Below are 24,886 nucleotides of genomic sequence, written 5' to 3'. Positions count from 1 at the left end.
TAAAAATCTAACTAAAAAAGTTATATTTTTCTCTTCTATAATATGTTCTCTATGATAACTCAAACTTACTCATAATGATAATAAGAAACGTATCAAAGTTTAATACAATATTATTCCGGATCCTTTCTTCGATATAATCCCGTTCTTCTATAATATCACTTCTTTTTTTTTTCTCACTCACTCATTCATTCGTACATTCGTTAAACTTTTCATAACGAGTAACACATAGAACAATTTTTTATTGTTATCACCCACCGGGGACTTCGCGTAAATGAATTTTGTTACTTTTCCCAAACGCGTGTACGCGCATCGAAAATTACTCTTGGGTTAACTTTAACTTCGATATATTTTTCTTTTAATTTCGTCTAGATATCGATGATGAAAGAAACATTATGTTATATTACGTTATATTACAATACGTACATACACACATACGTATATATACATAGAATCGTCACTTTACGATACACGCGTTCTTATCGAACGAAAGAAAAATTATAAGCGAATGAACCGATATTACGAACAAAATCACACGTTCACCATTTTATCGGATTCGTAATTAATTGTTTAACGTTTATCGTTCGATCTTGTCCGATCTCTCAAAAGACACAACAAACACCCGAAATCTTTGGAGTCGGAGATCGGAGTGAAGCCTTCAGCATTTTCGAGCACTTAGTGTCTCCGCCAGGCCACATGGTTTTGTCTTCGTGTGCGTTTATATTTCTCTCTTTCTCTCGCTCATATTCTCTTAGCTTTCGGCACAGCGTGCGTATCGCATACCAACGTATGTATATATATATATATATATATCTATCTCTACGAATACGTGTCTGTGTCTCTGTGTGTGTGTGTGTGTTGGTGTATACTGTTGTTGGTTAGCACACAATGAAATTAAACGCGTGTTCATGTGCGTTGGTCACACCCAACGTTACTATTTTTGAATACACTCCGGCCAATTGCGGCTAAGGAAAATCATCTTAGACACGCCGTCGTCACGCCTCCGAACTGTCATAGATGCATTAGTTTGGCAGGAACACTTTCTGGGGTGTGGTTTCGGTTATTTAATACGATTACTTATATTTCCTTTTTATTTTTTCTTTCCCCACTACCACATCATCATCACCAGCACCACCAACATCACCACTTCTATATTAATCAGATTTTCATCGATTTCATTCGAATTTCTTTCTTCTCAGATGACCTGTTGATCATCAAGGAAATAGAAAGAGAGAGAGAGAGAATAACTTTGTCTAGAAATGTATAAGAACTCATGATTTATTATTTATATCCAAATGACGAATCGAGAGAGTTTCGTACGTGCTCAACTTGTCCGACATTTTCCTTCGATCAGTTTCTTGTCCACCGTGTTCATTTTTCATAATCCCCATCTATCTTTCTTTCTCTCTCTCTCTCTCTCTCTTTCTCTCTCTCTCTCTCTTTCTTGGTTGATCGTAATTCTTCTAAATACTTCAAATCTAACTCAAAGATGGATAGAATTTTTCACGAAGAAGCATCGTTTATCACCCTTCGACGTTGCTTCCAAACCTCATAACGCATGCAACGCGAATCTTTTTGCTCTATAACAGAAAAAGGGTTTATCCTATTTTTCCTTGAAATATTTTATCATTTTATATAAAATTTTTCATCTATCGTTAGAAAATATTTTTCACCTTTGGACGACGTACAAATGAGATAAAGAAACCGTACGCGTACTCGTGTAACACTTTTTTTTTTGAAAAGTTATTCTTCTCGCGAACGACGAAAGAAGGAGGTCGGTGGATAGATTGGTGAAAGGAAAAAAGAGAGGAGAGGAGAAGAGAGGAGAGGTGAGGAAAAGGAAAAAAAAACCTGACGATGGGGGATCGATTATTAACGTTGTAAAAACACAAGGGAAACGAAGAAATAATCTAAAAGAATTTCTCGTTTATATAGAATCATCGAATTAGAATCGTAAGAGAAAACAAGTTTTATAATTACCAATTCGATTATAATCGAGCACGATTCGATAAATCGCTAATTTGCGCGAAACGCGACGCGAGAAATTGTCCTGAAAGAAATAAAAGAGGAAGAAAAGAAAGGAAGTAAAAGGGGAATTGGAAATAAAGGGAGCGAAGAAAAGAAAAAGGAAAATAAATAAATAAATAAATAAATAAATGTAGGAATAAAATGGCAAAAGATAAAAAAAAAAGAAAAAATCTCCGTAAGAATTATAAAAAAGAAATAAAAAAAAAAAAAAAAAAAAAAAAAAAAAAAAAAAAAATTAACGAAAAATCCATGCTGAAGAGCCAGTAAGGTTAGCGTGGAAACTTCCGGCCGGCGCGTTTAACCTAATTTTGATTCGAAATTAAATCCCNAAAAAAAACTAAAAAAGCAATTAACGAAAAATCCATGCTGAAGAGCCAGTAAGGTTAGCGTGGAAACTTCCGGCCGGCGCGTTTAACCTAATTTTGATTCGAAATTAAATCCCACCTTTCCGAGTAATAATAATAGTAGTAGTAGTAGTAGTAGTAGTAGTAGTATAGTAAAAACGAGGAATCCTAACGCGATTTCTCTTAATTCTCGTAGAAAATTAAATTCATATCTTACGAAGAGGGATGATAGGTGGATGGATGAGTGGGTGGTGATGCCAGTAATGGTGATGGTGGTGGGTAATGGTGGAAGAGAAGAGGGGCTGGTCAAACGAATGAAATAGAAAAGGTAATACTCGAAGATGGCAAGCAAGTTCCGTCGCATTGAGTTAGAGTGAAACGAATTGAGTAAAAGAATAAGAGAGGGTGAAAGTGGTATAAGGAGGAAGAGGAGGAAGAGGAAGAGGAGGAATTACTGTTCACCCTTTCGTAGGATCACTCTTGAACGATAACCCGATAACCCCTAAAGATAGTGCTTTTTTATATCGTTGGAAAGGAAGCGTCTACGTCAAACGGCTCTTTGCATTTTTGCACCTTCTGATGGATCGGTCTGTAGTACAGCTCCATTAAGAAATAATTAATCACTCGTATTATCTCTTATCCATCTTTTCCTGATTTTTTTATCTTTTTGTTGGTGGGGAAAAAAAAAAAAAAAAAAACAAACAAAAGAACAATATATAAGTTTTAAGGCAATTTTAATTAAAGAAAGTTAATTCGCGTTTTTACTTCTTCAATATTTTTAATTATTTTCTTGTTCACTTTCTCCCCTCCCCGCCCCTCCTTTTATTTATACGACTCGAATCTTGATACGGAAAGGGGTGGAGGAGAGGCAAATGGTTAAGGGGAAAAAACAAAACAAAAAAAAAAGAAATTAAAATCAACGGTAGTTTTCTCTATTTCCAAAAGAAATATCATCGAAACGCTAACTAAGCGAAAAGAGGGAAACGAGCGACAAAACGAGGCAGGATTCTTGGCAGCTTTTAAACGAACTACACACCATCACCCGTACCAATACCAGCAGAGCACCCAGCATCACCGAATAGGGTAGGGAATAGGTAGTGCATTAATGCTGGACCAACAACGGTGGCAGCTCATCGATATTCGTAGACGGTCGAAACGCGTCCTCCATAAAATCCCCGAAAGCTTCTTTTTCTCCTCGTCCCTTTCGCGAAATAGATAAAAGAAGATGAGTGGAAAATCTTCTGACATGGAGAAGGTGCTTCGTAACATATAACAACCAAGGTTGGATTTTAATATTTCAAATCTCTTATACTACGGGATGGGTGGTTGGGTAGGAGGAAGGGGGGGTGTTTCCATAGAAAATCTCAATCGATATCTAGAAGAAGTAATAAGTTTTGACAAGTTGATATTTTGTATTTATCGATGATATACGATACCTGACATCGTATCTTGTTCAAGGAATAAGTCAGAACACAGAATCATGATTCATCAGATCAGCAACATTTAGATTACTAATAAAATTATATATAATTCAATGAAATCATGAATCAGAACAATTGCCAAAAGAATAATTAATCAATTATTAATTACTTACAAGATATTACTACGTACATCTGTTTAAAAATCAATTTTTCTTCCAAATTAAATTCACCCAGGGCATTTCGTCGTTCTTGATTTTCATCTTATTTTGAGCCATGAAATTCCCCTGACCTCATTTGTACTATGAATTTCGGACCACCCTCTATACACACATACACATACACATATATATATATATCTATATATATATATATACAATATATATATAATATATATCTATATGTGAGCTACGTGATGTCTTATACTGGAAAAGATAAATGCACGCACATAAAAATATATCTATATATAATATATAACAACATATATATAAGATATAAGTTAGAGAAAGATAAGACAGTGTATGTAGACATATAGAAAGTTCGGTAGAAGTAAAGGGTAGTAGAGTCAGCCCTTCTTTCTCTTTGTCGCACTTCGTATCCACTTACACACATAAAAGGATAGCGCGGACTCATACATATGAAAAGCTGGACCAGCTCGTGGTGGTTCGGTGCAGTTCGGATACGCTCGTTGACGGGGTAAGGAGGAAGAGAAGGAGGAGGAGGAGGAGGAGGAGGATGAAGAAGAGGGAGAATGGTGGAAAGCAAAGAGTACGGGTGGTTAGAAGGAGCGAGATAGAAAACGGGTCACTCTCTCTCCTCCTTTCAGGATTCGGCTGGCTGGGATACCTATGTACATCTGCCAAAGCCGAAAGTTCACGAGAGGGCAATGCCTCGCCCACTTTTATGGGACCGGGAGAAGACGTGTGCGCGCGCGCGCACGCTTATATCCGAGGATAAAAAAGGGATGGGAAGAGGAACTGAAGGAAGGAAGGAAGAAAGGAAGAAAGGAAGGAAGGACGGAAGGAAAAGGGCAAGAGAAAAGAAGAAGAAGAAAAAGAAGGAAGGAAGGAAGGAAGAAAGGAAGAAAGGAAGGAAGGACGGAAGGAAAAGGGCAAGAGAAAAGAAGAAGAAGAAAAAGAAGGAAGGAAGGAAGGAAGAAAGGAATACTGTGAAACAAAACGAAACCCTTTGACGTGTGTCGCCGCTTTACATCGAATCTTCTTCGATATCTCCTTCCAAGAACGGAAGACGAATAAAAAAAAATAAAAAAATAAAAAAGAGAGAGAGAGAAATAAATAACATGACAGGATGAGAGAATAAAGGAAGTTCGTAACGCAAATACAAAAAGTCAAAAGGGGGGAAAGACAGGATATCCACTCGATTTCGTTGCTCGTATCGACCGTCTTATCTTTCCTAGGTAATACGCGGCAAAGGTCAAAGTGAAACGGATGAGAAAGAGACAATTGTAAAGTTTTCCCGATTCTAAAGTTGCATTTAGAATTGTTAGTCTCGATCTATCTCGATACATCGATTAGATAAATGTTGTCTTTCTTGGAAACTAAGTTGCTAGAACGAATGTTGAATAAATAGATATTTTACTAAAACACCCAAGACACTCTCTCCTCTCTCTCTCTCTCTCTCTCTCTTTCTCATCTATTGTCTCTCATAGTTTCTGCTTAGTTTACTCCTAGAGAAGATACGAACTCTCTGCTACCTCTGAAATTGACTTAAGAACGAATAGACTACGCGTAGTACGAGTACGTTACCAGGGTAGCATACATACAGGGGCAACCCCGTTGTTTCTATCCTAGAGAGAGAAAATATCGTTGCTTACCTAATTTCCTACTCGAAGGGTTAAGAATTTATGTTGGTAATTTGTGTGCGCGATACTCTTAGAACGAGAATATAAATACCCCCACCCCCCCCCGTCCGCCGCCGTTTTGTAATTGGGTTTTATTTTTACTTGATTTTTATCTTATACATATTTATTTATTTTTATTCGTCGTTGTATCGTGAAATTGATTTCTCTCTCTCTCTCTCTCTCTCTTTCTCTCTCTCTCTTTCTCTCTCTCTCTCTTTCTCTCTCTCTTTCTCTCTCTCTCTCTCTTATTCGTTTTTACCAACTTTTTCTTTTGACAATAAAAATAATATGATAAAGAAGATCGGCAATAATAATAGCTTTTGAACTATGACATATTTGAAAATCGAATCCGTAGATATCGAATAAAGAGGAATCGGATGGATTCAAGTAAAAGAAACGAGCGTAAAAATATATTATATAGAAGAAAATGTTGAAAGGAAGAGTAAAGCGTGGCCCGTGAAAAAAAAGAGACAAAAAAGAAAACGAAAAGAAAGGAAATTGAGAAAGAGAAAAACATTGAGAAATAGAGAAAGAAATAGAATGAAGAAGAAGAAGAAGAAGAAGAAGAAGACGACAACGACGACGACGACGACGACGTAACTGTCGTATTCGTTTTCTCTCTTATGTTAGAGAAGAAGAACGTTGAAACGTTTTTCGCGTGACAGAACGTGGTAAAAAAGGGAAAAAATTTCTTTCTAATAACGAGAACGTTCGACCGAGTTCTTTACTTTTTTTCTTATTTTTTTTTTTTATGCATTCCTCCTCGTGTCTCCAAGTGGTTTTGGTGAATCGTTCGTTTCTGAGAGAAAAAGAGGGAGAAAGAATGAGAATGAGAATGAGAATGAGAGAGAGAGAGAAAGAGAGAAAGAAAAAAGTAGGAGAAAAAAAAAATGGAGAACGTAGCTTTAATATTCGAGGCCGCCTTAAACGAGGTATTTTTCGCGTCAAGGACAAGAGTAAAAAGGATTACATCGAGTGGTCGATTCTTAAAGGAGTAAAGTAACGGTAAAGGGAATAAGGCCGACTCGCGAGTAACCACACTTACACTACTACTCATCTTCTTATAGTTATCTTCGCGAAGCTACCTGTTTTTTAATTGTAAAAATAATAAAAAAGAAATAACCAAAGACAAAAGAAAAAAGAAATGTAATCAATTTGTTGTAAATCTTTTCCATATTTTTCCATCTCTGAAATGAAAAAATATAACGAAAGCTTTGTTAAACTGCAATTACGTTTAAATTGTTAAACGCATTTGTGCGAGCTGGTTTTGTTTGGTTTTTCTTTTTTTTTTTTTTGCGTAAGTGGCGTGAATCTAAATTAAAATGAACAAAAAAATGAGATAGTGGTATTTAATTCGTAATTTGTATTATTATAAAATTGTGTAGATATATTTGTGTTGGGAAAGATAAATATTTCATACATGTATATATATATCGAAGTTACGAGAGTGGAAATTTCTACTCGAAAAGATAGAAATAGAAAAAGATTTGAAGTTTTACGAAAGAACGATAATAGAGCTAGTTTCAGTATAAAGTGTGTACTATGGTATTTCGATAGAAACTATGTTAAACATTGGCAAACACGTAGATGCCATAGAGAGAGACTCACCGAGCCATCTTGCTACGTGGTTAAGCAGTTTAACAAAAGTGGCCGTAGGGTACTCTGGTGAAACCAAATGAAAGAGAAAGAAAGAGAGAGAGAGAGAGAGAGAAAGAGAAAATTGATTGCACAGATCGAATGTATAGAAAATCGAAATTATGCATAGGAAAATAAAAAAAGAAAAACTTGCAAACGATAATAACTTTGGATATACAAACTACTCAAATATTGTTTATACTTTTTGATGAGACCATACGAGAGAGAAAGAGAAATAAAAAGATAGAAAGAATCACAGATCGAATATGTATATGTATAGAAAATCGAAATAATGCATAGAAAAATATAAAACAACGTTATAATATTGTTTAAAGTTTATTATAAATTGACATACATTTCTCTAACCATGTTTTCTGTATATTATACGAGCTACAGAGAGAAACGTGTATTGAAAATCTGTCTAACGCACGCAGTGCCTTGCTTGCATTATAGCATTACGCGTTAGCGTAAGAGCAGTCGATGTCAAACATTGATGGACATTAAGAACCACAAAGGGGCAAATTATCAGATATTTCAGCCGATCATTTTCTACCCCTATCCATAATCCATTCGCAAATTTATTCGCTAGGTGTTAAATTAAGTCGAATATAATGAAAGAAAAAGAAAGAAATAAACGAATCGGATGAGGAATGCGAAGTTGATAAAACTCGTTGGAAAATTTATAGCGCAATCTTGTTCTTTCACAAGTTGTAACGTTCATCACCGGGTACAGTTCATTACAGTTCCACATTTTCATTATCCAACAATATTAGATGTAATTCATAGTGCACGTACCTGAAATGTTTCTTTTTCTCGTGATTTTAACTACGAAAAGAAATTAAAGTTTTCAAACGAATTCCGATTGAAGAGTCCAGTGTTTTATATTAATTACATTTATTTTTTATCTTATTTATTCATTTATTAATACTTGTACCATACATCGTTTTAACTCTTGTGAAATAATTTCTTTTTTTTTTCCAAAGAAACATTTTCTTTCTTAATTTTATTAACCCTTTTTCGTGTCATTAACGATTCATATACGAGTCGTCCCATGCAAGGGCCACGTATGAATGACCGACCGACCTATATCGGAGTCGTATGAACCTTTTTGTCCCGGGACCTAACGTAAGGGTTAATAATGTTTTAACAAATTATTCAACTAATAGTAAGTTTTTCTCTCATTAATTTTCTATCTACGTAAAATGAGTTATTTCTATATTACGTAAACAAGATAAAAAAAAAAAAAAAGAAAGAAAAAAGAAACAGAAATAAAATAGAAGCATTTAGTAAAAAAAATAATTTGTTGATAATAATTTTTTCAAACGTTTCATAGACGTATACACGCGCAATGAAATTTTGTATTTTCCATCGATAGTTTGATCTACTTTGAGAAAAGTATTAGCAGGATAAAAGTGGGATGATAAGAGATCGGTCCACGGAAAGAACGTAGACGCTCGTGCAAGTAGAAATCCTCGACTCGTACTACTTGCGATTGGCGGGACGGGTCACGTGACTCAACACTCCCAAGTAGTCAGGCTCAAGATTGCGGCACGATCGGACAGCTCGATTTATTTCGACCTTTACTACTTCCTATGATCATTCTTTTTAGCGACTACCCCCAGTATCTCTCTCTCTCTCTCCAACTTCAAATCTATATAGGGTGATCGCTACGTAAAAGATTTGGAAACAAAATTCTAAACTTTTCCGAAACGAATTAAATATACATTTTCTTTTCCCGGAAGGTAATAGTAGTAGTAGTAGTAGTAGTAATAGAAAAAGCAGAAAGAAGAAAAATAACCTGGTTACTGAAACAGAGAATTTCATCTGACAAAAAAAAACAAGGCGCGAAGAAGAAGAAGAAGAAGAAGAAAGAAAAAACAGAGGGAAAAGGAAAAGGGGCGGGGGGAATCCTTTGAGTGATACAAGCCGACGGGTTGGGATGATGGGGTGTGGAGGGGGAGCAGGGGGAGTACTGTGGATCGAGGAAAAGGGAGAGAATTTTACCGATAGTATCCGAAGGTTGGTAACGAGATGTAGGTGAAGCTCCGCGAGTCGAAGGGGTGGTGATGGTGATGGTGGTGGTAGTAGTGGTGGTGGTGGTGGTGGTGGTGGTGGAAAGCGTCGGCGAAAGCAACGAGAGGGAGATCGAGAGGGTGACGGTGGTGTAGCAGAAGACGGGGGTTGGGAGGGCGCGGGTGAGGGGAGGGGGTTGGGGTTGCCCGTCGTAGAGCAGAGGGGGAAGGAAAGGAGGAGGAGGAGGAAGGGAGAAAGGACAGGGCGTCCAAAAGCGTAGTGGGAAGCTTGCGAGGAGAGGCAAAGAGAGAAGGGGAGAGAGTGAGAGAGAGAGAGAGAGAGAGAGAGAGAGAAGAAGGGGGTGGGAGGATCGCTTGCGAGTCGTGTGTTGCGGGCTGCTGCGGCTCGGGCGCGACAGTTCTCTCTCGACCACCGTCGGAGAATTTTCGCGTTCAGCAATTCGTAAACGAGCTTAAGATAGAAACGGTTGGGTTTATCGAAAGAAAAAAATAGGAAAATAGGGAAATAGAAAATAGAAATATAATTTCTTATCTTGTCATCATATAGTTCGCGTAATTAATTGAAAAATTTGGTCCGATTATATTGGAAATTTTTGTCTTTAAAATCATGTCGAAGATCGAGAAGAAAAGATCATCAACTCGGTTTCTACGGATGAGAGGATAAACGGAAGAAGTAGGGAAGGAGGAGTAGAAGGAGGTGCAAAAGAAGGGTGGTAGTCAAGGGGGAGGCGGTGATAGTGGTGGTGGCGGCGGTCGTCGTTGAGGTGGCGGAGGAGGAGGAAGAAGACGAGGAGGAGGAGGAGGTGGAGGTGGAGGTGGTGGAGGTGGTGAAGGTGGTGGTAGTGGTGGTGGTGGTGGTGGTGGTGGTGGGTGGCGAGGCGGCGATCGTGTTCAGAACCGGGACGGAACATCGATCAACGGCATGTGGAAACGCCTTGAACCAGATACGAAAGCAGCAGCGTTTTTTTCGGCCTCGACCGCGAATCGCTGGAACGATCGCTTGGTTCGTTCGATTCCATTCGAATCTCTTATTATTTAGCCGATACCACATAAACGATCTCAAATCACAGTGCCGTTGCAATCCTCGTTCAAGCTCGGCCCGCCTAACTTCCATCATCGGCTAAGATCGTACAAACTCGTCTTTTAAAACTAACGAACACTTATTTCTATTTTCATTTCTTTTTTTTCCCCTCCCCCTTCTTTCTATTAATTTTCAAACTTTTACGCGCTCGAAAATTGATCCTCGTTCTGACTTTTTATTTATTACGATCAATTTTTATTTATTGTTGTTAAATAAACAAATATATATATATATATATATATATATATATATATATATATATATATGTATATGTATAAATCATATCGAATATGATCACGATACTGGACTAAAATAAAAGAAATGAATTATTTTGGTTGAATGATCGCGTCGAGTTAGAAAAGTTCGATATTACTTGGAGCTTATCCGAAAGACTTCTTCTTCTTATTCTTCTTCTAAGTTAAGATCTGTGAAAGTTTGTATAAAGCTTGCGGCTTCTTAGCTTCGGAGCTGGTACGAGAGAGTATCGCAAGAGAGCTTCTCGATTAGTTTGTTGTTTGTTACACTACAGGTCTCTCGATCTACGAGAGAGACTTGAAATATCGAGAGAAGAAGAAGAGGAGGAGGAGGAGGAGGAAGAGGAGGAACAGGAGGAGGAAGGGTGGAATATACACAACACATACACACGGGGATAGATACACACATATATACGTATATGCAAATATATAAATATATAAAGAGAGAGAGAGAGAGAGAGAGAGAGAGAGAGAGATAGAAAGAGAAAGAGAGAGATAAATATATAATATAAAGAAAGTTTGTTTTAGATCATAATAAAAATTTGAAAGGATTTATTAGAAAATATTAAACAAATTTCCAAGCATATATATTTTATCGATAATCAAATTTTAGCGAGTAGCGAGAGCACACGAAGCAAAGCACGCACGCTGTTAATCGACAAATATTTTTAAACGATACGAAATAATAAAAAGAAACACGTTTATTCGTAGAGAGTATATAACAATAATAATAATAATAATAATAATAATAATAATAATAGTTTTTTTCTTCGTTCGAAACGAAAAAAAATCTAACGAACGAACGAACGAACGAATTAACCGAGGCATCCGTTATATAGAAAGAAAAACTATTTCGAAGTTATCGCATTAACGCGAGATATATATTATATATACATATATATATATATATTATATATTACATATATTATATTATATTATATATATTATTATAAATTATAATAATAAATTATATATATATTATACGTAGAAAGACACAAAGTAAGAAGAGAAACAAAAAACAGAAAAGTATAAATTATATCTCGCTCTGCGTTATATCGTGAGATTAAAAATAACTGCCAACTGTTAAAAAAAAAAAATAGAACAAAAAAAAAAAGAAAAACACTTGCCAATCAAAGTTCGCGTTACGGGAAACCTCTACGTCAATATCGCGAACTTTTATTCTCCTCCATTTCTTCTACCATTTCCTCTTTTCGTCTCGTCTTTATTACTCTACTCGACGAGTCTCTAAGGATTTCAACTTTCTTCACTTGTGTGTTCAATTATGAAGGAAAGTATATGATAAAACAGAGAAGAGAGAGAGAGAGAGAGAGAGAGAGAGAGAGAGAGAGATAAAATATTCCTGTTTATAAAATATGAATTATTTTTCATCGGATTAAACAGAAATAAAGAGAAAGATAAAAGTAAAATATATATATATATATATGTATACATAAGCGAGTACATATGTGACACTATAAAAACAGGTGAACGTTGATTATTTTGTTCGAACGCGTTATATATAATCAAGAAGAATAAAACAATTATCAAAAGAAATATATAAATGAAGAAAACGGAGGAGACAAAAAGTTCCGATTACGATTTCTAAACTACCTCAGGTGTAACATTTAATTTTCGATCATATTCTCGATATTCCAAGGAAGTTGATTTGAGCGGGCGAGAAAAGATAATAAAAAAGACAACATTTTAATTTTTTCAAAGTACGTTTATCGGTACGAACATTTCACAATTGAAGTTTGTTTTTATATTAAAATAAATAGAAAGAAAAAAAAAGAAAAGAAAATAATTATACGAGAAATCAATCAATCGCATTGAAACAAATACTTAACGAGATTCTAATAACGAATAACTAAACGATCTGTAATAGAAAAAGAGAGAAAAAAAAACATTATAAATATATATATAAATAAATAAAAATAAATAAAAATATAATAATATTGTAAGAAAAAGAGAGAGAGTAGAAATATCTAATATAAAAAAAAAAAGAGAGAAAAAGAAAGAGAAATAAAATAAAAGTATAGAAACGCGAAGGAAATACATTCGCATAGGTAAAGTCAGCACTTTGAATGAAATCGAAAGTCGAACGAGAAGCTATAAGGGGGAAAGCAAGCTAGTATCGATAACCTTGAAGGGAGAATAATATCCTCTCGTGTAGGTGTCTGTTGTTTGTGTGTAAGTAACATTGAAAAATACATCAAAACTTGCACACACGTATAGTAGATTCACTTCGGACACGAGACAGTTCCTTTGAAAAGAAGATTGCGGAGAGCTGGTATAAGCGATAAGAAAGAAAGAAAAAAGAAAAGAAAGAGAGAGAGAGAGAGAGAGAGAGAGAATAAAAGAAGCGTAAGAGATTTTTCGAAGTGGATTTATAGAAAAGTGGAAAAAAAAGAAAAAAGAAAAAAAATAAGAGGATATGTGCCGGCGTAGAAAAGCGTGCAACGAGGAGAAACCGGCCGGTAAGGATAATGCTGATGAAGGGAGATGAGATTGGAGTTAAGGAAAATAGGAAAAAGAAAGAAGACAGGAAAAGAAACGAGAGAAGAAGGGAACAGGGGGAGGGGAAAGAACGGGAAATCGAGGTGAGGAAGAAGCGATCCAGCCATGTCATGGGAGTCTATTTCGTCCAGGGATTACCTTGGGTGAGTTTCATTGCATTCTACTAACTCCCATCTTATTTTATCTTTTTTATATATTTATTTATGTATTAGAATATATTTCGTATATATATATATAAATATCTCGTAGGATACACAGACATATATTTCTATCAATTCTAACTATAACAAGTTTTGGTATCACGAAAATTCTAATCTATCGGATTATTCCGTTATCGAACATCGAACTGAAATATTCCATGTGTGTGTGTATATGTGTTTCGAATACGTAATCATCGATATCGATGAACAATGAAATTGTTGTTCTTTTATTTTTTCAAATGAAATGTGAAACGAAATTTACAACCGAAAGAGAATTTTGTCGTAATGCTCTCTCCCCCTCCCTATCCTCGGTTAACGCGAAAATTCTCTATCGGTTCGATTGATTTTCGTCATATTTGATTGCCGATTCGAGACCCTGTGTAACCCGATGTGATTCAAATTGAATTAATAATCGATGATATACGGTTTTGACGTAACCGTGAGAGGTGGTTCTACGAATCAATCAATCGAAATGTTATAATAGAATAAATACGAGAGAGAAGAGGAAAGGAGAGGAGAAGGAGGAGTAGGAGGAGGGAGAATGCAAGAAGATGAGAGTCCTTGAAACTGGGGAAAAGTGCAATAAATAAAGTAGCGTAAAATCGTGCAAGTTTGCTTACATATATGCATATGTGTATTACATCTACATATATGTGTATATATATCTGTATAGTAGAAAGGTTACATATACGTGTGACGCTTAGAACAATGAAGGCCGTCGGAAACGCGCAAGAGAAGATACGCGATGCGCTTGACATTCCATCGAAGAGTTTTCAACGCTATAATGGGAAATTCTACGATGGAGCAAGGTAGCTAACGCTCCGAACAACGATGTTTAGTCGACCGAGATACTCGTCCACGTTCCGATTTTTCTTCCTTCCTTCCTTCCTTTTTTTTTCTTCTCTTTTTAAATATATTTTTATTTATATTTTTATTTTTTTTATTCTTCATCCCCCTTTTCTCTCTCTCTCTCTCTCTCTCTTTCCTATCGACGCGATACGACACGATACGACACTATTTTTGGTAGGATAAAAAAAAAAATCCCAGAAAAAGAGAGATACTTTTTATACCGTCATTCGTATAGTTTTTTTTTTTAACGATTGAAATTTTGCAATCGATGCGGAAAAAAAATAAGAATACGCGTACTACATTTATTAATATTTTCGTATTCACGCAGCACGACGAGATGATAATAAGCGTAAATTTTTGTTTCAGAGTAACGGAAAGAAAGGACAAAAAAAAAATAACGATAAAATATTAGTTTCGACTCGTGTCGGTTTTGAACACGGAACGCTAGTAACTATTATGAAGACGCATAATATATAGGGAAATGCTTTTGAAAATAAAACGAGGAAAAAGATAACAAAAAAAAAAAGTCATCTTGGGAGGAAAAAACAAAGTTGTACGTGAATATGCACGACGTTCCGCGTATGAAGAATAAGAGGATAGGTTGGGGTTGATGTTTCAGTCAGACTTGGCTTACGCGTTGATATTTCGCATAAACGCGAATAGGACAGAACGCTGCAAGCGGAAACAGCAGAAACAACGTCGGTGGTGTATCGTACGGTGCAGCGAAATGCACCTCCCTCTCTCTCTCTCTCTCTCTCTCTCATTCTGTTTCTCATTCTGTCTCACTCTGTCTCTATTGCTTTCCCACCACATTTACTAGGTGGGCGAGGCACCTGCGACCTCTTTCGCTGACCTATATTCCGATGCACACCGCCCGTATTCCCGGCCGACGCGCACCACGATTGCTAACAAGAAAATTCAATCGTCCTGGTCCTTATTTCGTGAACTACGAAAGTTAGACGTGTTCTCTCTTAGAATAAGATTAAGGTTTCACCTACTAGTTCACTTGTTCGATAACTTTTTCCAACTCGTATTTCTTTACTTATCGTAGAAAAAATCTTAATCAATTCATTTGAAATATATTTATTTTATTATCCAGAATACACATTTCCCATAGAGAATATTTTTTTTTATAGTATTATGAAAACAAATATATGATTGGAAGATTTCATTCGAATTCGTTGACTTGTATCGGACGTAATCGAGCAAATGAAATAAAGAGAAAAATTAAAATAAAATATAATATTGTAAGAGAAATGAAATATTGTGTGTAAGATTGATTAACCAAGAACATTTGGAAAATTTCATAAACTCTCTAATAATCAAAGAAACATTCATTCTTTAGCTCTTATTATTTTTTAAATTGATATATATATATATAAGAGACACACACACACACATATATATATATATACGAACGTTTACAACGTATTGTAAAAATATATAATATATTATTATTATTATTTATTAAATAAATATTATTCATTGGTACAGTATGATAACATATGCAATTCTTACTGGTGCGTTGAATAACCACCAACGCACTCATTAATTATTCGTATAAGCGCGAAACGCATAAATTTCTAGTTGCGTGCCAAGCGTTGTTATTTAGTAGCGCGTAATCTGTTTGACAAACGTGGTCAGATTTGACGTAAACGTGGACTCTGTTATACGTACGATAACTCGCCATCTCTTTCACGCACACCGATACACACACACATTCATTATACACACTCCCGTATATACTTAGAATAACCCACACACACATACACACAGATATATATATATACCGATCCTTTCAACGTCATACTATAAAGTCGGCAATAGCTCGTTCGATATTAATTTGGTTAACGTCGTCGTTCCCGACGATAACTCGTAGACGATATCATAGCAACCATCAGTCTTTATGTTTCTCGTGTTATTTCACATAAGACAAATTTGTTGATTATGCTATTTTCCTTTTTACTTTTTTACGATCAACGACCATGTTCTCCCACGTTCGATTATTCTTCGCAATCTGTAATTGACATATTTTTTTTTCCCCCTTTCTACCGAGAAATGTGTTTCTTACATTTTATTATAACACACATAGAAGGATATGAAAATGAAGAATATTGTCTTTTATCGAGCACTCATATGTCATATATATATATATATATATATATATATATATATATGTATGTGTGTGTGTATGTATGTGTTTCTTGTACGAATAAAAAGAAACGTAGAGACGTGCGTCAGCGAACTAAACGAAAACTGGCGAGCTTATATTCCTTCTAACGAGGATTTTATATCACGAACAATAGAAACTCGACTCGAGTAATGATACAAATGAGAAGATTTCAAAAGGTTGGGTTTTGCTTGCGTTTTCAAATGAGCCGTCAGGATTCAGGGTGATGTATAATATATGTACAATTGTCTTGGACAAATATTCTACTAAGGGGAGAGAGAAAGAAAAAAGGGTTAAGTGTTAATAAAATAATAAACTTTTTTCTCGAGGGGATGGGGGGCGGGGGGCGAGGGTATCTTTCAACATTTAAAATCTTCTCAAAATATAAGTATTTTTTAAACGATTATCCTCTATTATATTTCTTTCGATTGTATTATCAAAAGAATATATTCAAAAGAAAAAAAAAAGAAAAAAAAAGAGATTGTTAGATTAAAAGAAAAACGTTTCTTGATCAATCGTTGAGACCGTCGATGTTTCTTCTCGAGAAACGTCGCGTATCGACAGGATAATTATTGGATTTCATGAGTTTGATGGTTACGACACCAACAGTTTCGTAATCTTCCCTAAGCTGTTTGTCTTTTGTAATAACGTTAGCAACAAGGTCGATCGGTATGACGTACGAGTCATCGTATATCGAAAATTCTAATTTGTCGATAATAAATATCTAAACATCTAAAATCATATTAGATATAATAAATAAATCTTTGAAGATTTCGATTGAACTCGTATAATGCACGCGGGGGAAAAAAATAGAAATAAATAAATAAATAAATGAATAAAAAGAGAGAAAAAAAAAGTAAAGGGCAAGGGGAATGTTGTTCTCGTTGTCATAATCATCATCGTTGTCCGACAGATAATATGCAAGCAATCCCGTTCGCGTAAGATAAATTTCAATAGGATGACCCGCATTGGTCGCATTGCAGTACGGGATCTGTTCTCGAGTTAGAGGTAAACGGGGTAGTAGGTGCGATTCCGGGAGAATGTACAACCTTCATGATGTAGAGTTTGCGAAACTCAAACTCTGGGACTCCGGCCAAGTGCGCTTTATCTCCTACCGGAGTTTCCGTTCATCCTGGAAATAAATTAAGGAGCCCCGTCAGACATAGGAGTACATGTCAGCTTAACGCCACCACCCTTACCATTTTCTTCCTCTCATTTCCCTTCCTCCTCTTCCTCCTCCTCCTCCTCCTCCTTCTCCTTCTCCTTCTCCTCCTCCTCCTTCTTCTTCTTCGTTTTCGTCTTCTTCATCATCCTCGTTGTCGTTGACTCGTCATTTTCATCATAGTCGTTAACCTTTCAACGTTGATTACATTTTTAGACGACTATAACGAGGTCATACATAGTTAACGTTAAAACTCACGTCACGTGGTAACCGACGTTCGAGTCTCATATTTTATCGAACGTATCTTATTACCTCTTTAAAACGCTTTCGCCATTTATATATTTTTTCTTTTTTCTTCAACGAATTTTTAACCAAACTATATTAAAGATAACGTATATTTAATAGCTTCGTAATGGTAATACGATAGTAATTCCCAATTTTTCAGATAAAAATATAATATTATATATGGAAATTTGGAAGATAGTATACTCCCCCTCCCCCCACCCTGTTGGTTTTAAGACGAAATTGTATTTTATCCCGAACGAATATATTGTGTATATTGTAATAATAATAATATCTTTTGAAAATAAGCTCATTACAAACGACGCTAATGTTTTTACTTTATCCTCCCTATTTTATCTCTGTCGTCGATTCAACATTGATAAATCCAGAATTTTTCAAACACAAAAGTATCGTCTAACTAACAAGATACTACGTGGATAGAGTAAACGTAATACTTTATAGATATATATATATATATATCATTCTATAGTATTACATTGAAAATCTCTCATAAATATGTATCCCTTTGAAATGTAAAAAAGGCTCTTACGAAAGAGTCAAACGAATGGCGTTAGCTAGTAGAAAGAAAGAAAGTCTAACCATTGAGAGTACGATAGCTAGCTTACGAGCTTCTATACTCAACTGCCTATGTACAGTAGCAAATATTTACCCATCGCACCGATACTTCGACAAAGTTCGATGGAGAACAAATATTGAGCGTTTCGACACGGGAAAAACAAAAGAGAAAGAGAGAGAGAGAGAGAGAGAGAGAGTGATTGAATGAGTATAATAAACGTGAAAGAATAAAAAAACACGAATAGCCGAATTAAATTTCACATTTTTTTTCGTTTCACACAGATATACACACACGCGTTATAGAGTTGACTTGCCCCCTTCTGCCGATGATTTTTTTTAATTTAAAGGATAATACCATTTTGTATCTTTCTCGAGAACGTTTTCAAGCTTGTTGTACATGTCATTTCAAGCGTATTCGGTTTCGTATGCAAAACGTATCGAGTGTACCGAGGAGAAGAGTGCACGCTCCACGAGATGGCGGATACAATTGAGCTTTCACAAAAGCACGAGCCCACCGCTAGCTAGTCTACCGCTAAACGTGCATATACCTACACTTATACGCTTACATACACACACAAATACACACACACAGACAGATATATACCTTAGCTTTTATTTTCATTATTTCAAAGGGAACCTAGTAACGAAGCTAATAATCTTGTTCCGAGTCTCGGCGTCCTCATGCCCGAGTTACCTTTCGATAAACTTCCCCCCGTTCCTTTGTGCATTTCAAACGTGACACCACTCGTTTACAAAATAAAAGATAAATGCTGACTATATATATATATATATACTAACGTATTAATTATTATTATAAAAATATTGTTAGATTTTAATCGTTAATATAAGTGAATTTTCTTTTTAAAATAAAAAAAAAAAAAAAAAAACAAATTATAGAGACAAATTGTGTAAAAAATGTTACAGTGGATCGGCGAGTCATCAATTATCGGCAACCGCTTTATTGGGTAGCCCGGATGGCTCGAGACATCCTCTCGATGTTTGCGAATTCGCGGAAGAGGATTATCGTCATCAAAATGGTAGCGGGAATGGTCATTATCAACATAACAGGCCGGGTACTGGTTTATGGGAGTGTCTCGTAGGATGCAGGTGGAGATTGGATCAACAATTAGCTCGTCGAAGGGTGAGTGTTGTTACTTTGATTAAATATATCTCGCTTTTCAAAATTAATCGTGAATTTTTTCAAAAGTATCTATCTAAAAATAATCAAAGAAAAAAAAAAGCAAATGAAGGAAGTTAAAATCCAATTTAAATGGGGATAATATATCTCTCGTGCGAATATTTGCGATTCGATAAAGCTAATCGAAAAAGAAAGAAAAAAATATACAACGAAATAGAGAGAGAGAGAAATCTCCTCAAGTGCATGACTTTCCCTTTTCGTGAATCGGCACGCTTCTTCGCTTTCGTTACGAGCCCTAGTAGTACACTTATCTCGTTGAATGTGTTGCCACGACTTTATCGGTCACTATCAAGTTCACAACCGTGCCATGGATCGGAATTAGAGTCACGCTATCCTTTCATAAGCGTTCAAACAGAAACGATTCTCGACACAACGGTACAATACCTGCAAATACAACACACACACACACACACAGACACACAGACAATCTAGTATCTAGTATTTATTATATCAACTTCCTCAGATTTATCGATTCCTCTTTTATTTTTCCACAAACAACACGACCATTTCTCAATGTTTCCTATTTCAAACCGAGAAATAGAATTTTTCTACTCCGATATATAGAATTGATTTTCGTTTAAGTTATCGCGACATCTTTGTTACGTCGTTTACAGGAACAGGAAAAATCTTAAAAAAAAACCTATATAAAATACATGTATACATGTGTATAGATGTGTGTGTGTTCTCTTATGGGATGTAAAAACGTGTAAAACATACGTTACCTCAGGAAATTTGTTCTATATCTTTTCTTTAAAAAACACACGTACCATATACACTCACGCAAAATTACTAGTAGTGCACATGTTATGTCGCATTTAGTGGTGTCATTTAAAGCCTCAGTGGATAACAAGTTTGAAGCGAAAGCATTTTGAAAGAGTGCACTTGGGTACCTTCTACGCTTTCAAGGATGATAAAATTGTAGTTGACAATTTTCCCTCCTACTTTTTACTCCTACACACATATAAAGACACATATATTTATAATACGTGATAAAATAGTTGGAAACTCGATAAATTATGTGCAAACTCATTTTCATGAATTCCATAATTTTCTTGCGTTTCAAAATTAACAACTTGTTGATACTACTCTTTTTTAATGAGATATCAATTATTAACAATAATTAATATAACCCGAGGTTCAATTGATTAGCATTTAAAATCAATTTATCTTTAAGAAGATATACATGCAACTTTTTTTTTCTCCCATAGTAGAGTCGTTAATTATTTTCCCGTATATTAAAGGAAAATGCTAATAGCTGTGATGGGACACGCGCGTTTCCCATGTTCATTAATGTCAAGCGAACGCACGTCGGTGTAACTTGTCTCTCAATTTAGACGTTTCTACCCATAAACGTTCTATTTATATTTCATCAGATCGCTCAATCCGCCAGGGACAAAGTTCAGGGTCGAATCGATAAGCATTTTCTCTCGTTTCAGCCCTTATCCAAAGTGTCGTTACACAAATACATAAAAGAACGAACGAACGAACGAACGACGAGCAAGCAAGCAAGCAAGCAAGTAAAGCGTTCGCAGTCACGCGTGTGCCAACTTGCCGCCCCTGAAACTTCTCGTGCGTGATAATGATCCAATAGTAGACTTCATGTATTCTCAACATTATCTTATTCCCTTTATCCTCTATACACATACATTATTAATCCACCCTTTTTATCTGTCCTTCGTTTTCCTCCCAAGGTCCTTAGAAACATTGATTTTAATGACAATGAAAATTTTGTTTTGATTAATTATAGATAAAATAAGAATGCTGAAAATTGTATCGAATTGATAAATGATTTGTTGCATCTAAAACGGTCTTCTACTTTCTCTTGCCTTTTTTTTTTTTTTTTTTTTTTTTTTTTGTTCAATACAGATAATAAAATGAATTCTAAATAAATGTTTGTGTATACGTTTATATTGATTACAGGTAGAGCAAGGATTGAAATTGTATCGTGCTCACAAACAGCAAGCAGCCGTAAGAAAATGGAGAGGTGCATTGAAAAGTATTCGTCAACGCGAGGACAAATTCGCCCTTTTGGGTTACCTATATCAAGCCTATATGGATTGGGGAAAGTACAGGTAACGTTATATATAAGAAAGTTTTCTATACTTCCTTTGTTAAATAAAATATAAAAGATAATTTCGCGTTAATCTATCTAATAGGTATAGAGATACGGTATCTCGATACAAAGTAGCCTAAGCTACTAAATGGAAGATGAATCAAGGAAGGCTCGTAATACTTCATTTGCATAGTATAATTAATACGGCGTATACTTATTAATTCTATACACTTTCTAAGTAATCATTTAATATTCAACGAAAGGTTATATCAAGTAGCGCATCTGTAACGTAGTTTCCAGTTCGATACTGGAACAGCAGACTGTAAATATCTTATCAAAATAATCCACAACGATCCACATTTAACTAAATAATTCATATTAAAAAGCTTCAATTTAATATTTATTTAAAAGAAGATCACCAACGTAAAACACTTAACCCAGCGATCGATCTTTCTTATCTCGTTAAAATAATAAAACCGAATAAAGTTGAAAGAAACGACTGTTCGTCTTAAGAAAAGTTCAAGCGAATTTGTCCAGCAATCTATGAAACCTTGTTTACCGAACGAACTTTGCAAACAACCGATGAACTTTTTTTCTCATCGTTGCGTTACGATGCGGTCCAACTGTTCGTTCCAATAAAAAATAATATAGGTCAGTGTGTCAACGTGTTGTCGTCGTCGTCGTCGATGACGATGACGATTCATCAGTAAAATATTACAACGCGATACAAATCATGTAAAGAAAAAAAAATGTAAAAAAAAAATTTGCAATATTAATTATCTCCGTATGAAAAATGTTGGACTACGACGAGTGATTATTTTTTTTCTTCGAGTAGAGTAAGTCAACGTATAATCGGATGCAGCAGCAGTAGTAGTAGTAGTAGTAGTAGTAGGTAGTAGTTGTTATCGTTTCCAATCGGTTAGACGATCGAACGGATGTAGGAGAATCGTGGTATTCGAATCACGTGCTGCTATTACTTACATGCATATGTATAACAGGGATCCGTAGATGTTGGAGGAAATCAGAGCAAGCCACGCATCTCTACGAACATGCGGAAAATCTCGCACGATAAGACACGTTGGACTCCTCCTATACTATAGACATCGAAAACCACAGATACCTATTGGAAAATACCCTCGAGCATTGTACATACTCAGTGCGAGATAGATAAAAGAGAGAATAAGAGAATAAGAGAGAAATAGAGAAAGAGAGAAACCTAGTACTACACATTACTAACATCACCACTCACCCAAGGATACACGTACATTTATACACATATACATACTAACACATAGCCAACGAAATACAACTCTGACGACGAACAGGAATCTTCTGTTCATTCCTGATAGAAAAAAAAAAAAAAAAAAAAAGAGAAAGAAAATATATTCTTTTCTAACCCACCTCATTATGATAAAAAAAAGAAAAGAAATATCGTTCGTAAGAATATGGGGTACAAAAGATAAAACACCTAAATAAAAGTAATTGATTCTACGCGAGGATGTTTTATTTCGATACTGCTTCTAACCCAAGCATTTTTTTTAGATGTTATATTCCTTTGTGAAGAAGACATTTTTCTCTCTTTTCTTTCTTTTTTATTTTTTTCTTTTTTTTTTCTTTCTTTTTATTTAACAGCTCGTACGAGCCTTGCCCAAGTTTTTTGGTCTCTTTCTCGCTCGTCGTTCTATCTCGATCTTTCTTTTCTAGTCTATCGTTAAAAATAGTAAGAGAGACGGAGGAAACTGGAGGAAAAGAAGTTAATAAAGAGATCGTCGGTAAGAGATAGCATTTATTTCACGAGCCGACAGAGAAAATCCGGCTGGCAAGAGCCGTGCTCGGAGTATCCTTGACACAATAACGTCCTTTTCCAATCCTCCTCATTTCCACCCCTTTCTACTATCTCTCTTTCTCTCTTTCTCTCTCTCTCTCTTTCTCTGTCTCTCTTTTTCTTTCAATGTAGATATGTATACGTATACTCATATCTATTCATAAATGCGGACTGCAAAGTTTACGCGACCTGTTACGGAATCCGCATTTGTCCTTACTTTTCGTTCGTTCGTTCTTTTTCTTTTTCTTTTTCTTTGACATTCTTGTCATTGGATTGAAGAAGGATCTACTACTACTACTACTATTACTACTACTAAACTTCTACTAACGTTACTATCACCTGCTATCGGTTCGGTTGCACGACGAAGCACGCGAGGATAAATTTAGAATCACATTCGAGTGGATTTATTCAATAATCTTGTTCAACGTTCTGTACGAATTTAGTCGTGGAATATTGAAATTTCTCCCCATTTAAGATTTAAATTAACATTTAAAGGTGTTCGATTATATTGGTAAGGATCTATACTGATTCGTACTACTTAAATGTGTCTAATCATTTAATAATCTCCGATTCTCTTACTACTTAAAAGTGTCTGACCGTCTAATAGCTTCCAATTCTTTTACTACTTAAAATTGTCTGACCATATAAGAACCTCCGATTCGTATCACTTAAAACCTCGGATTACTTCAAAATGTTTTATTTTAACGAGAGAAAGATAGGATTGATCGTTTTTATTATTAAAATTAGAATAATAATTGTCCCTATATATGTAATTCAAAACGTTCACACAAATATATAACTAAATTATAAATCTCTCGTTATTATTCTTATCGTTCTATTTCTTTTATTTATTTTTATTTTCTTTCGTTTTCATTTTTTTCCAGAGACAGCATCGACTTTGGTCACAGACAACTTTGCATCTCCGAAGAACTGGATTCGCCTAACATGCGAGCAGAGGCTTATTTGAATTTGGCCAGAGCCCACGAGAGATTAGGTGCATTGGACAGAGCTTTGGAATATGCGAGACACAGGTCGAATATTTGACAATTTTTCTTACAATACGATTTGTTGAATGTTTAATAATGTCATATAGTTTAATCGAAAATCAATGATTAAACTTATCAAAATGTCTTATCGAATGAAACAACAACGAACAATTTTCCGTACCTTCTCTGATAGATGTCATAAAACACACCTTTACGGGATACTCTCGATGAAACGAGAACACATATTTTCTCAATGTCTATCTTTTTCTCTCTTTTTTTTTTCTTTTCCCCTCTCTCTCTCTCTCTCTCTCTCTCTCTCTATCTATCTATCTGTCTATCTTTCTATCTATCTCTCAACCTTTATCTCTGACACTGTCACTCTTTCTGATTTGAAATATTGGATAAATCGGACGGTTG

At 35.4% G+C, this 24,886-nt stretch overlaps 1 protein-coding gene and 1 long non-coding RNA gene across 2 annotated transcripts; one reads left to right on the top strand and one right to left on the bottom strand.

The window, feature by feature from the left end:
- Positions 1–12,612: 12,612 nt before the first annotated feature.
- LOC106786772 (43 kDa receptor-associated protein of the synapse homolog) lies at positions 12,613–24,514 on the top strand (the record flags this gene model as incomplete). Its single annotated transcript, XM_014748534.1, is given in 4 exon segments — positions 12,613–13,311; positions 19,332–19,548; positions 21,526–21,677; positions 24,368–24,514. Coding segments are annotated over 4 exon segments (554 nt in total), but the record flags the coding sequence as incomplete, so codon positions are not given.
- LOC106786773 lies at positions 16,183–18,633 on the bottom strand. The gene is made up of 2 exons (XR_001381693.1): positions 17,808–18,633; positions 16,183–17,740 (listed from the first exon to the last, which is right to left on the bottom strand). It is a non-coding gene; the product is annotated as an uncharacterized LOC106786773 (long non-coding RNA).
- Positions 24,515–24,886: the final 372 nt, after the last annotated feature.

This window comes from Polistes canadensis, unplaced genomic scaffold (assembly GCF_001313835.1).
Source record: "Polistes canadensis isolate GaletaPanama2010 unplaced genomic scaffold, ASM131383v1 scaffold_81, whole genome shotgun sequence".
Taxonomy (NCBI): domain Eukaryota; kingdom Metazoa; phylum Arthropoda; class Insecta; order Hymenoptera; family Vespidae; genus Polistes; species Polistes canadensis.
The sequence above is the reverse complement of the archived record's forward strand: the minus strand, read 5'-3'. Positions and strand labels throughout refer to the sequence as shown.